The 15000-nt window shown below is 36.8% G+C and overlaps 1 protein-coding gene across 3 annotated transcripts in view; it reads left to right on the top strand.

Moving 5' to 3' along the window:
- The window catches only part of LOC113828206 (E3 ubiquitin-protein ligase RNF26), a 15041-nt gene extending 114 nt beyond the window's left edge, over positions 1-14927 (top strand). Inside the window, exons 1-4 of one of the 3 annotated variants that reach the window (XM_070132815.1) lie at positions 1-81; positions 3771-3922; positions 4271-4439; positions 10425-14927. The exon at positions 1-81 is cut by the window's left edge and continues 114 nt beyond it. In XM_070132815.1, coding sequence (XP_069988916.1) covers positions 4278-4439; positions 10425-11642 — 1380 coding nt within the window. In that variant the 5' untranslated portion in view covers positions 1-81; positions 3771-3922; positions 4271-4277 and the 3' untranslated portion in view covers positions 11643-14927. Of the gene's footprint in view, positions 82-119; positions 179-3770; positions 3923-4270; positions 4440-10424 lie in introns of those variants that run through there. The other 2 variants (XM_070132814.1, XM_070132816.1) reach the window with 2 other exon arrangements.
- Positions 14928-15000: the final 73 nt, after the last annotated feature.

Raw genomic sequence — 15000 nt, 5'->3', positions numbered from 1 at the left:
GAGATCCTCTATGAACCCCTGAATTTGGTACCCAGATCGATTCAATGCCCATAGAAGTCCAAAAAGACTTTTATATCAAAGGTAAAGGAATATTTTTTTTGAATTTAAATCCCCGCCGCCAGATTTGTTTTGTTTGTTTGTTTGTTTGACATGTGACGCGATGGTCCCTCACACTTAGGTCAGTCTGTGGTCTATTTTCCTGACGTTATGAGCTCTAGAATTTTTGTCTGTCTGTCACAATGCATGAATAGAAGCTCTGTTTCAGTTACGATATATTAGAATTAACTTATTTATATGCAATGAGTGTCCAGACCTTTAAAAGATACTTTTAACTCCTCTGGCTTTAGGTTTTATTATCAAGATACAATAGATTGATGTATTATTTTATTCTCTTGGTGCTGGTACTGGCTTTATAACTTGAATAGTTCATTATTGCCAATTTTTTTGTTAGAGAATTCACCAAGACCTATTTTTGTTTAGTTTTACATATGGCTCCTTTTCTTTGACTGAAATGAGATGTTTGCTCGAAATCTTCATTAGCCAGATTAGTGTCAGTGGATTTCTTCTGATGCCTTGCCAATTCAGTAGAGTTAGCAAAATCAAACGTAGTGACAATGATAGCCCTTATAGCAAGGGAGAGAGTAGAGTACACTAGACAGTTTTGAGGAGAGCAAGAAAAACATTGATATTAATAATAAAGAATTTACAAGATAGACCCATATGCAGACAGCAGAGTGAATGAGTCTAAGAAACTTACCTTCTGTGTACTTCTGTTGCAAATGAAAAGTAGCAAGCTTATTTGACGCAAATGTCAGCGAGCCTGAAAAGATAAACTTGGAAATAACCTGTTTTACCTTCTATAGTCCTTTTTTTTAAATTAAAATTTGACAAGATCCAGTGAGCTGACCAGTTGGCAATGTGACCGTTGCATTGCGTTAAGTAGCCTAATGCTGATAGTGGCAATTGTTTAGAAGACGTTCACATAACCACTTACAATGATTTTGGTATGGTTGGATTCCTCTCACCTTCAAGCACACAACATATAGGAAATATTCCATTGAGCCCCTCTAAACCCCAACACATTTAGCTGTGATAGGAGGGGAGGACATGAAAGGTACCAGGGAATTTGTGGGGTAAAGTGTGTGTGATATATATGAAATACATCATTATATTGATAAGTAAATAATGCCATAATTTTGTCAAATATAGAGGGATCTGCTTCCTGTGAACCCCCCTAGGGTATTACCACCCCCCAACCCCTCTCCTGGAAAACAAGGAATTCTCCACATTTTCACGGCAGTGTAGAGCGTACAACCAACACGAAGGAGCGCTCTGTATATTATCCATAATTTACCCCGTAATTTCCTGTGCCATTCATGCCCTCCCCTGCTTTTAGGGCCAAGATTGTGAATCTTGGGAGGTTTCCATAGCATATTTTGTATATGCTTAGGTAGAAGAGAATGAGAGGAATCCATTGATTTCAACATGGTCGAGATCATGTATTACGAATATGAATATTCTCAAAATCATTTTGAATTTACCCTGATAGTCTCCAAAGCTACAGCGCACTAGGAGTGCTAAAGAAACCACTATGTATATTCTAGTAAGAAAATGCTTAGACTTGTTGCTGATCAGATGATAGATCCCAAGGAATATCTACAAGTTCTCTGTTGCTAGAATAGCATATATCTGACAGAGCTTTATTGGCCTTTGCTGGAGCACTAACAGATGCAAAAGCTATGCCAATTTGATTACCACAAAAACTAATGCAATAGTTGATTTCTGAAGACTAAAACTATATATCAGATATAATCTACCAGTGCTAAAAGATATATCAGCTTTGGTTTTGCAGACTTCAAAAATCAGGTGTCACATGCATATAGGTCTTAAGTTTGTTTTTTTTCTTTTCTTTTCCCAAGGCAGTTTATTTTTGTACATTGAGTTATTTCTAGCCATGTATCTCACTTTGAGGAAGTGTTGGTTTTATTTGCAACATCATTACTTTTAAGGGCATTGTCTTACAGAATTGGATTATTTCAAGAGATTATATGGCCCTCGTATATGAAGATCCACTTGAAATATGGGCAATAGAACCCTAAAAACTTAAAGTAAGAGGTTGCTGTGGAATGCACACTTCTGACATCTAGAGATTTGTCATATAAGGAACCATTTTTAACTATCTTACCAGAAGGTACATTATTTTTCAATGTCTTTTCTTCATTAAGATGATAAAGATATTTTGCACTTCTATTTCTACTCCACATTTTTCTCCTAGTAATGCAGCATTTATATTTTTTCCACTCATTTTTCCTTTGTTTTGATGCCATTTCTTTCATGGATTTTTGTGAAAACCTTTGTAATCATTACATTAGATATTCTGATTCAAATTAGACACAGTATTTTTGGAAAACTAGTAGTTATATTTTCTCCCTTCACATGTGAACAAGAACTGTGCATTTAGTTATATTACCACACTTTATGATTTTTTCACTCTCTTTGCAGTCTTTTGTTGCAGGATTTTTTCCCCACTGTCATTGCTCATATTGTATGGTAATAAAATACCTATTAGTTATTGGTTTTTAAAATTTGATTATTGGCAATAGTTAGATTTTTTGGTCATTACTGATCTGGGTACCTTACTCCCAAAATCTGGCTTACTTGAGTGGTGATTTGTAGGCTTGTAGGCCCGGCCCTTATGAAAACTAATGTGGGGTGTTAAGACTCCTTGTCTCCCCTTTGCTGTGTTATTATCTCTTTTTCTGAATAAGTATTATTTGCTTATTTGCCATTTTTCAAGGATTGGCTTTGTCATTTGATAGCCTATACTCTGTCAAGACGGTAATAGACTATTTTCATTCCAAAGACTCCATATTATCTCTAGCTAGTCTACGACTGTGTGTAATAACAATAACAGTAAATAACATTGCATTTTTGTAATATTAATGCTATTTTTGTATTATTCAATTTTCTGTAACATGGGCATGGAAATAGTGTCCTCCTTGGAGCTGGGGGACTTGTAGCCATGACTCACAGATTGCACATTCTCCCTTTACTTAGTGGTGATAATAATGCAAGAATTCCTTCCCAAATGTCACTGAATCTAATCTTCCTCCGAGAGCTATGTGCACTCTTAGTAAATCATTTCCATTACCTTTGGCCTCCAATTAAATTTTTCATGACGAACCATTCCCATCACCCAGGCCCTTAGACAATTTTTTTCAGGACTTTATGGTAATGTAATGGATCCAGTAGGGTTTAATCATTTATGAATTAGAAGCTTTTAGAAGAAGGGAAATCATCCATATTCTATCTCAGCCATATTAGTAATTAATTTGAACCATGTAAAAATAAGATATTTGATTTTTAATACAATCCATGGGAGAAGATTATTACAAGCTGTTAATGTTTGAATTCTGATCTTCAAAGATTTTCTAATGAAATTACAAATAAGGTAATTTTTCACTCAGTTTTGAAAACAGTCCCATCTGAAGACTTAGAAATTATTGTTATTATTAGTGTTAGTATAAGTTTAAATAGTTTATCATCATCATTCTCCTCCTCGTCATCCTCATTATGATAATTATTAGAATTGTTATCATCATTATTGTCATCATCATCATAATGATAGCAGGTAATGATAATAATAATGATAATTTTTTTTATTATTATTATTATTATTATCATTATTATTAGCATTAGCATTATTATCATTAGTATAGTCATCATCTTCATCACCATTATGACAAAATATTGTCTTTTTTTCCATATAGTTACCTGATACACTGAACCTGAAAGGAATCTGTAATGTCAACAGACAAAGAGGAATATTATGATGTATGGTAGCATATCAGCAAAGAGAGAACCAGATAATTTGGTAAAGAAATTTAAATATCTTCATAGTCTGTCCAACTTCAGAGAAGCTGTAAGTTTTTTCTTTCTTTCTTTCTTTCGTTCTTTCTTTCTTTTTCTTTTCTTTTTAAGATATTTGTTGTTGCATATTTGAAGAGATTGTACTTTCATTTGATATTTTTGATCTTTAATTATTCTTAAAGATTATGTTATATATAATCCCAGACTGTAAGGATTTTGTAATCAAAATAATTAATGTTGGTTAAGTTTAACATCTTGCCCTTTTTCAGAGAAGAGTGAATGACAGCAGTAGTCTATTTGAGAGAATGCTTTTTATTGTGTGTCTGTGTGTGTGCATATTTGTAGTGATTTCAGAATGTTAATTTTAACTAATGAATGGATGAGTAACACTTTCCACTAGTTTCAGAATGGCTGGTGTACTGACGGTGGTAGCAGAAGAGATGGGGAGAGCCTTTGAAATGGTGTGGAGTGGAGTAGGAGTGGCCATTCGCCTTAACAACAAGTTAATGACCACAGTGTTCAGGGCTGCAACACGAATTGTACAAGTACTCTTGCTACTTGTGAACAAAGTAAGCTTTATAAACAATGAAATTTCCATATAATAACTTTGATGCAAGTTTCTTGTCTAGTTGTGTTGATATCTGCGTAATGCTGTTCTTATAGCTCTCTCTCTCTCTCTCTCTCTCTCTCTCTCTCTCTCTCTCTCTCTCTCTCTCTCTCTCTCTCTCTCTCTCTCTCTCTCTCTCTCTCTCTCTCTCTCTCTCTCTCTCTCTCTCTCTCTCTCTCTCTCTCTCTCTCTCTCTCTCTCTCTCTCTCTCTCTCTCTCTCTCTCTCTCTCTCTCTCTCTCTCTCTCTCTCTCTCTCTCTCTCTCTGTGTGTGTGTGTGTATGTGTGTGTGTGTGTGTGTGTGTGTGTGTGTGTGTGTGTGTGTGTGTGTGTGTGTGAGTGAGCCCTGTTGAGGCTCTAGGTCATTCCAAAATTGCCTCAGGGAGCCATGGTATTTCTGCTTAGTTATCCATACTCCACATGGAGACCCTGAGGGGGAACCATTTCTCTTCCTCATATACTCCAGACTTTCCATGGTCAATAATGTATTTGTACCTTTATTCAGGACATTGAGGCTTGCCCCTTTATCAACTAGTTCCTGAGACATGAACTTTTCTGATTGCCCGACCTGGTTCTCTCTTAATCTTGAGTCTGAACACTGCTACTATTCTCCCCTCTTTGATTCCAAATTGCCTACCCAGCTCCTTACCCAGAAAAAATTCATTCCCCTTTCCCAACATGCTTTACTCCATCTCCACACCCTCCACAGTCTTCTTCATTTTCAACCCCCTCTGCTTTATTACTTTGCATCCTTATTGCCTACCTCCTCTTATCTTAACATCACTCTTTCTCCTGCCCTTGTCCTTCAACAAATTCCACCATTTAATTCTTTTAAATACTCTTTTTAACCCAGCTAAATGGGATTGTTCTTTTATGGTTCCTCCTACAGCCCCTTATTCTGACAGTACCCTTCTATTCCAACAGTTTTGATTGTTCACAGTTACATTGACAAGCTGGTGCATTATCAACCCAGATGACCTTATTGGCTAACCTATTCCTTCCCAGCCTCACTCCTTCCTCAGTACTTGTACTGGAACTGTTTTCAGCTCCACAGCTGATTGCCCTGTCTATGACCAGGAGATTTTTAGACTGAAAATGACCTACTTGCTTACCTTGTTGATTATTATGCACTATCAGTATAGATTACGCTATTCCCCCAAGAGGCCACCAAAAGTCCTACAACAGTACTGACAAAATTACCTTCCGTAGACATAATCTCCCCCATGAAATTTATATTAGAGAGTCCTACATATTCATATGGACCCCATACCATTTTGGCCATCCTGTTAAGCATTGTGGCTCCACTGCCTTCTGTATCCATGATTGTTCAAACTACCCAGCAAAATCATATACGTGGGCCAATTGTGGTGCCTCCCATTGATTTATTTTGTAGGGGCTGACCTACCTACAAATTCAAATCTAACTGTCCTGGCCTCACTTTACATGAGGCCAGGCAGGAATCACACTGACAAGGTTTTTCTCTTGCTACTTATCCAGGGCTGTCCTTCGCTCTGCCACTCCCCCTTCTCCCCAAGATGTTTCCTATAATTCCCCTACTCCTTACGTTCCCACTTCTACTTCCTCTCTCTCTCTCTTTTGCCATTCTAAATTCAGACACTAATCTCTGCTTCCCCAGTGCCAACACCTCTTCCTCCTCCTCCTCGATCTACCTATCACATCACACAATCAAAACGTTCCACACCCTCTACTACATTTACCTTTTCCTTTGCCTCTCAAACATCTGTCCTTCATCTTCCTCTCACTAGAAAGACTGTTTCTTAGATCTTCCCAACTAACCACCTTCCAGGAACTTTCAAGGACATTCAAATTTACCCAATCATTACCCAAGATGATATCCTATCCCTCATCCATTCCCCAATCTCTCTGCTCCCCTTCCCTCTACACTTGAAGTAACTGCAGACATCCATTATCCTCCTACTCATGTTCCTCTACACCCCTTCATCTCATTCCTTCCCAATGCATCTCATCCCCTGTGTAGCACATAATCATATGCACCACCATCTCCCTCCTTCCCTGGTAACCCTTCTGCTCCCTCCTGGATACACACATGACTACCTTTTGTCACAACAGTGCCCTTCCCTGGATCCTCCCCCTTCTGACATTTCTCCTGAAACTGGTCTGTGATCTAATAACCCTTAACCCCCTTTACCCTTTCACCAAGGGTGAAAGTGGAAAGGGGGTTAAGGGTTATGAAATAATTTGTCAGTGATTAGATGCATTTTTAGATGCATTTCTCAATGGACATCTTTGTGAAATCCCACTTTCCCTCTATTTGATCTAATCACCCTTTTGCAGATCCCCATCTTAACCAATTTACTCCCTCTTTATCCTTTTCAGTATCATGCTATCTTAAACTGCAATATGAATTTTATCATGTAGCACATAATCATCAACTCACCCCCTCTTTACCCTTTTGCAACTACACATTCCTATAATGCTATATGAGCTCTGATGTCTAACACTTTTTTTTTGTAACTATTATCCATTATTCTTTATTATTTCTATGTACTGTTTACTTTGTAAACTTCTGAACACATGTACACATGCAAGCCATATTCCAAGTGCACAAAAGTTCTGACATTTGAATTTCCTGATTATTTTTTCATTATCTATTGTTACATTCTCCTCTAGTCCATTCATGTCTGGTACATGTTATGCACATTCTAAATTATGTTGAGATGAAATGCACCAGGATTCATTCGAATGAACATATATTAAGAAATAAGTGAAATTTTTGGAACAGACTGTTACCTCCCCTGTTACCTTGAGAGATAAACATATTTGGGGTCTATGGGAATTTTTTTCATGCATGCATGATTATTATATCGTCTTTAACTCGATTTCAACCTTGAGAGTCCATGGCCGTCCTAGCAGGTCCCTTTTGCAATATTAACAGTAACAAAAATAAAGATTTTGTGTTCTCAAACTTCAAGTAATTTGGAAAACTGGTGAGCTCAGGTAAACGTAGTATTTGACTTCTTTGTGATTAACATAAATGGTCATCTGTGTATAAACAGTTAGCCGGCTTGGGTTGAAAAGATACATTTAAAAATGGGACTTATGACTGATGGAAACAGATTTACTTCACTCTTTATGCTTTTGGCTGTGGCTACACATATCTTAAGAAATAAAGCTAAAAAGAAGTTTTTTGCACACATTTAAGGAAGTTTATCTCCTTGAAAACTGCAGTCAAGGCCAAAGAAAACAACTGTTTGAGACATAACTTCAGGCAGGCTTAATAGTATGTGGTATGCTTACTTGTTACCTGGTATTTGGGCTTGCTTTACCATTATGTATCCCTCCCAATACCTTGCTCGTTGTTGTAACGGGGGGGCATAGGAGACAGAGACTAGAACCCGATGTAGGGATTAACCCTGCCTTGAATGTCAGCCTTCGCCTCAACTAAATTTGCTAGGTCTTTTCTTCTCCTTTCCTCCTCTATATCTTCTTCATCTCCTTCTTCTGTCCCATTCCTAAAGTATGAGAGCCATGCTGAAAGGATGAAAGACTTTATGTCAGTCATGAACAACCTCTGGGAGCCATGGACACAGTATTCCCTTGGGTAATTGCCTAGCCCTTACCCCTTATGTGGACCCTCAGGGCAGACCATTTCTATTCCCCATTTTATTCAGGTTCACCATGGCCAATAATGAAGATTGTTTACCCTTAATAGGGGTGTTAAGGCTTACTCCTTCATCAACTAGCCTATCTAATTTTGATTTTGATGATTTTCTGACCCCTGTTCCTCCTTTGACCATAGCTCTAACCACTGATACTAGTACCATCTCGACGTTTGCTGACAACTCTATCCATTCTGAACCACCCACCCAGGTTATTACTTAACCTCCAGAATGCACCCCTTCCTCTCTCCCAGCATACTCTTCTTCATCTCCTACTGCGCAGTTTTCTTCTGTGTCCACCCCCTCTTCCCTTATTACTACTCTTCACCCTTATTATCCTCCCCCCACAGAACTACTCCACTCCACACCAAACCATCTTCCTCTCGCCCACATCCTTCTACTGCCTCTACTGAGTACTCTCTTTGGCCCAGCTAAGTGGGATCAATTCTTTGTGATTCCTCCCACAGCCCCCTACTCTGAGAATACCTTTCTCTTTCAACATTGCCTCCAAAAACAAGTAGGCAAAGTTACCTTTTGCAGTCGTTGTGATCATTCATGCCGAGTCACAATTACATTAGAATCCCAAGCTCATGCACTATCTACCCTAATTGACCATACTGGCAAACCTATTCCTGCTGAACCTCACCTCTGTGTTAATGCTTGTACTGGAACTGTTTCTATCACCCCAATTGATTGTCTCATATATGACAAAAACTGGGCAGATTGTGAAAATTATGTACTTACCTGCCTTGCTGATTATGATGCAGTAGCAGTAGAGTGCTATGCTATTCCTCCCAGAGGCCAGCGTAAGTCCGATGTCAATATTGCCAAGATTAGCTTCCGTAGACATGACCTCCCCCATGAAGTTTATATTAATGGATTGTCCTACCATGTCCGACCATATGCACCCCTTCCTCATCAATGTCAGAAATGTTGGTGTTTTGGCCACCCAGCCAAACACTGTTGCTCCACAGCCCACTGCCTTCTATGTGCCCAACCTGGTCATGATCGTTCAAATTGTCCTGCTCAATCATTTACATGTGCCAAATATGGTGACTCCAATAATGTATTTTATTGAAACTGCCCTGCCTGTGTTTTTCTCTCTCTATCTATTCCAAAACAGTCCTTTGCTCTGCACCCCTTCCCCCATCTCCACCAGATGTTTCTGCATCTCTCCCAATATTTCTTCCCTCTATCCTGAATCACTCTACCTCTACTCCCTATCCTCCAGTCAAAACCTTTTTCCAATCTGAATCCAGATACTCCAATCTCTACTACTTCTCAGATACTTACCCTTCCTCTCCCTCACTTTATATGTCGCACCAGACAACCTAAACGTTCTACTCCATCTTCGCCTTCCACACCCTCTCCTACACCCTACACCTACACCTCTTCTCAAACATGTATTCCCTCTTCTCTTCCTCACAAGTGATCCTTTGTTTCTCAGACCTTACCCAAATCCCCTTCAGAAACTCTTGAAGACATCCAAAAATTCCTAGACATGACCCCATCCCTCATCCCTCATCCACCCTCCATTGCCTCTATTCCAAGTCCCTCTTCATTCAAAGTATTTGCTGATATCCATCTTCTGCCAACACAAGTTCCCCCAACCCCTCTTCCTCATACTCTTTCCCAACAAACCCATCCTTTCCTCCATGTGCACCATTCCCTTTAAGTTCTCCACTATCCTTACCTCTCCCACACAGATACTCACGTAAATCCTTCAGAGTCCTCCTCTCCTGACGCTCCTCCTGATACTTCACCTCCTTCCCCAGTCCCCTTATCTCATCCTGTAGACTCTTCTCATGCTACTTCTCCAACAGCTATCTCTACCTGTATTTCCTCTTGATTATTTCATAACAGCTCTTTTACCAGTTTTCCCTAAAGCAATATTACAATAGCTTCACCAACAACAGATTCACCCCATTAAATCCAATTGCCCTTTACCCTAAACCTCTTCCTTTATTAATGTCTGATTTACATCATTTGCACCTCTTCTATATCCTTTTCCTTATCATACAATCCTGTAACATCATAAGCTTTGACAGTTAACACTCCTTATACTAATTATTAAGTCATTTACCCTTTTCACCAAAATATTTTATCATAGAGCTATATGACCTTAGATGTCTAGCACATTTATTTATTTCAACCATTAACATTATGTAATTAGATGTCATCTGATATGAGTCACTGCAATTAATGCCTTTATATTGAATAACTGGTGCACTTAGTATAAGTTAGATTGATTGTCAATATATATTTTTTTCTATTGTTTTCTAATTATTATTATTATTTTCTTGACAGGCTGCAGATCTGCTCTCTCTCCTGATGACAGACCTACTCTTATTCCTGAGTGACATTGGGAATGCAGTCCTCACTATGGGTGTAGCAGTGCACACAGGGGCCTTGACAGTGGTTAACTTTGTCTATGGTACCTTCATGTGCATTGTATCTGCAGTGATGTACTCCTGTCATCTTGTCCACACACTCTACTGTTCTATTCTGTCATGGATAGTGCTTGCCTTTGGACAGCTAGGCAATGCTCTCAACATTGTTAAGCACGTTTTTGTCCTGTTTGGCTCATCTGTCATATTCCTCATTGGCCTCATACCAAACTTGATTTATTTGACATTCACAGGGTTGATCCACCTGTGTTCTTGTGCTTATCTTGCGTGTAGCCAGAAAGTTTATAATGCTTGGCTAACAGCATGCTATATAGGGGATACTTGCATATCTAGCATAGTGAATTTTCTATGTGACATTCCTGTAGAAGCAGTTATTGGTGCAGCAGTAGGATCTGCAGTCTTAGTTGGACTCAAATATGTCCTAGTTTATATGATGGATAATTTGATTCTGATCCCTGACATGCCTCTACCTTCACTTCTCATCATAATGAGGCAACGATTCCTCAGATGGTACACAGCAATAGTACAAAGAGCTCACCAAGTACCGCCAATGGAGGATGACACAGAGGAGGAGGAACTAGATGATGCCAGTGATGAAAATGGCAATGATAATAATGATAATGTACCTGACCTGAATCTACCTCAGAATCAGATGTTCATAAATCAGATGCAGATTCCAAATCCACAACTGGATGTAGCAAACAGAGCAGGTGGATCACACAATCCACCTCCAGTGGCAGCACCAATCATTCCAGATGGACTGGCTAGAAGGCCACTCACAAGGCAGCGATATCGTCTTCAGCAGGAGGAGGAAGAGGAGGAGGAGCAGGAGGAAGTAGCTCCCTTACCAGAAGTTGCACAAGCTGAAATCAAGAGGGGTGGGAGAGAGGCAGTGGCAAATGAAAATGGTCAGGCCTACCAGCTCTATAGGGAACTAGAGCAAGAACGTGAAGGTCGTCTGTGTATAGTGTGCCAAGATCAACCAAAATGTGTGATTCTGCTTCCTTGCCGCCACCTGTGTCTGTGCGATGCTTGCCGTTCAGCTATTATCACAAGAGACAATATCTGCCCTGTATGTCGTAGGCCAATTATGCAAACGCTTAGGGTTTATGTCTGACAATAAGATGTATTTTTATTTTATTATTTGGATTTAATGAAAAAAATAGAAAAATAAAGAAGAATGAAAGAACTCACAATGTAGTGAAGATATTTTTATTACAAACTTGAATATACATGGCACTGATTTCTTGAAAGCACTAATCAGGTGTGCTTTGAGTATTGAAACACCTAAGCAAGTACAGCAAAATGTGCATTGCAAAATGTGTTGAACCAGACATTGCAAGTTTTATAACCATTAAAGTCAAGGGGCTGTACAGGCATAGTCAAAACTCTTATTAGAGAAAATTCATGGACTCCCAAATAATGTGGCCCTAGGTTAGAGGGAGTTTTAACGCTTCTTTCACAGTGTGACTTGTCTGTGACTGTCCATATGTTTAGGGTGCCATGTTATGCAGCAGTGTTGTTTCTTCTCCTTTCGGAAGAACTTGTTTGTGACATGTATTTTTGTGTATGATTTTGTACCTGGTGATATAAAAGTATTTTTTCTTTTTTTCTTTGAAATTAATGTAATTCATGCATGTGTATTTTAGATTTTTATTATAATGCAGATGTTATATTTCACTTTGAAAATTGTCTTTCTTGTTATAGTTATATCCCCAGTTCAGTATTTGAAGTCCTAAAGAAGTATATCAGAATAATTCAGCTACATTAAGGTACAGATTGTAGATGGAGGATAAATATCTTACATTGTTAATTTTTGATACAGCTCTAGAAAGTCCAAATCTAGTAAGATGTTCAAAATTTATTTTTAGAAAACATACTAAATATGGCAAGCATGCAATTTTTTGTGTTCTTTTTTCATAACTGAACAAAATAACTGATGGCACCATAAATTTGTGCCAAAAGCTTCCCACCGATCTCGTCACCAAGATAATTAGATTTTAACTGCTCTGAAAGTCACAAATTGAGATCATCAGGTGAATTTGTTTTTTATTAGTTTTCTAAAGCTGTCTTTGAAAATTAATATAGCATTTAGACTATTCCTGTATTCTATTCTGAGTGTTTGTAGTGCTGTATTTTTCAAACTTATTTTATTTTTTCCCAGGCTTTGAGAAGAAGAATGAAGAATTGAACATTATGATTTTCAATTTTTTTCCAACATACACAAAAAATGATTAGAACATGTTTTTTTGCAATGAACACTTAGTATAGATTACAGAAAAAGGGAAAAAAATTGTATACCAGGTATCTTTTTTTTTTTTTTTTTTTTTTTTTTTATGTATTGTTGCTTCATTGTGTATTACAGAATACCATTTATAGTCCTTGTACCTGACTCATTTTTTCCAGTTGTTTGTATAAGTATCTTTTTCTTTCCAAAGCTTTATTTATCTTTGATTATCTCTGTCAGGAAACTGTGCAATTAGGTTACACATTGTGATAAAAAACATAAGAAGCATTATTATTTTTATCTTTAAGGTATATTCTGGCATTTTATTTTTTATTTTTTTTACTGTCATTACAAATTATATTACATTTTTAGAAACCTTGTGAAGGAATTTGTGGCTCTTTTTTTTTAATCAGCTACTGGGCTTATTGTTTTCTATTTATATTTTTTTTTTAGCTTTATATAGTTACATCCATAAGCCTACTCTTAAAATTAAGCAAGTAATTAGTAATGTAATTTGGCCATTTTTTCTATTTTCAAGCATCAGCTATTGATAAATGTCAAAGCATTCTCTCTCTCTCTCTATCTCTCTTTTGTTTTACCTAGAAAATCCTTTTAGTCAACATTGCTTACATGTGATGGATTCCAGACCTGCAACCATTCCTTTCACTTGCAAACCAAACACGTTCCTCTTGTAACGAGAAGTTCAAGGTACCGACTTTATAGTATTTTTAGCCGATGGCGATTTTACACACTTTAAATGATGGTGTGCATTTTGTCCCATCCCTGTCGTAAGTTCGTGTCAGTGTTACGGCCTTGATTGCTCTTCAGATTTTTTGTATTAATGTTATTGTTATTATTAATGTTATTATTTTCCTTATATAGCTTAGCCAATATTTTATTTTTTTAACCTGTTTCTTTATGCACTGCAGTGGCATGTTTGCCGTCTTTGAAATTCTAGTACGTTTCTGAAGATAGGTAGCATAATTTGTTAATTTTTTCTGATTTCAAGATGTATGTTAATATTTTGATTTTCAGTTGTCATCAGTATTATGTTTATTATTATTGCTGGAATTCTGAGGAAATTTGGAAGATTAATTCTCATAGTTTGTGACTACAGTTATTTTTTACACTTATATCATGATACTTTTATTATTGTTTCTTTCGTAATCAGATGATTTTCATGATTCCGTGATATGTGTACTTAAGAATTTTTTGCATTTCAATTTGTCTTTCACGGTTTACAGTAATGGCCAAAGCCATGCAACATAGTCTAAGTGCAAGAAACCAATCACCTTTAAATGAAAAGGAATTTATGTTATTGTAATATTCTGTAGTATCTTTTTTCACTTTACATTTATGTGTATTTCAAAATGTTTGAGTTATCCCCTATATACAGAAGGATTTAAGAATGTGTTGCAACAGACAAATGCTTTGATTGAAATGGTATATTCAGTTAATTATGGATTGATACATTATGATTAGCTGCATGGTATTGTTTTTTTTTTCTTCTTCTTCTTTTTTTTTTTTTTTCCCCTTATAATTGTGAAAGTTGTGTATTTTCCCTTAGAATTGTTAGTGATTAATTCATCTTCATAAAAAGAAAAAGGTTTCTTTGATTAGAATGTATGTTGCATTTTTTCTTTTATGAAGTGTGTCGTGTTTCTTTTTTATGAAAATTATTATGGAGAGTATTTATATATTATTATTATTATTATTATTATTATTATTATTATTATTATCATTATATTATTATTATTACATATTTTTTTGTACAAACTTTGTTTAATTTTATCTTAAACTATAGTATGTGAGAGAATTTACCTCACTGCTGAAGAAACTGCCACGCTTATAAAGCTTCCAATGATTTTAATGCTGGAAGTTTGTTTCCTTGCTAGAGAATATTCATATCTTTTGGATTTGTATATCCTGTTTAAATTTTGTGATATTCTGATATGTGCAAATTTATAGAATGTAAGTAATGATGAAAAAAGGCTTTTATGAAATTGTGAACGTTTTACATTCAGTTCCTGAAAGAGAAGGAATGCGTTTGACTAATATGAGAAGTGCATTATTTGTATAGATGGATATTTGACAGGGTTCGTATGACAAACCTGTGAGAAGAATGAAGATATGATTATGTACGTCTTTATAATATAGATCAAAATTTTACTAAAAGTATTTTTATTTACAATCCAAGTGAAAGTGAGAGGTATGTTTATAAACTGGTATTCATCAAAAAGAGTTGCAG

This window comes from Penaeus vannamei, chromosome 18 (assembly GCF_042767895.1).
Source record: "Penaeus vannamei isolate JL-2024 chromosome 18, ASM4276789v1, whole genome shotgun sequence".
Taxonomy (NCBI): Eukaryota; Metazoa; Arthropoda; class Malacostraca; order Decapoda; family Penaeidae; genus Penaeus; species Penaeus vannamei.
The sequence above is the reverse complement of the archived record's forward strand: the minus strand, read 5'-3'. Positions and strand labels throughout refer to the sequence as shown.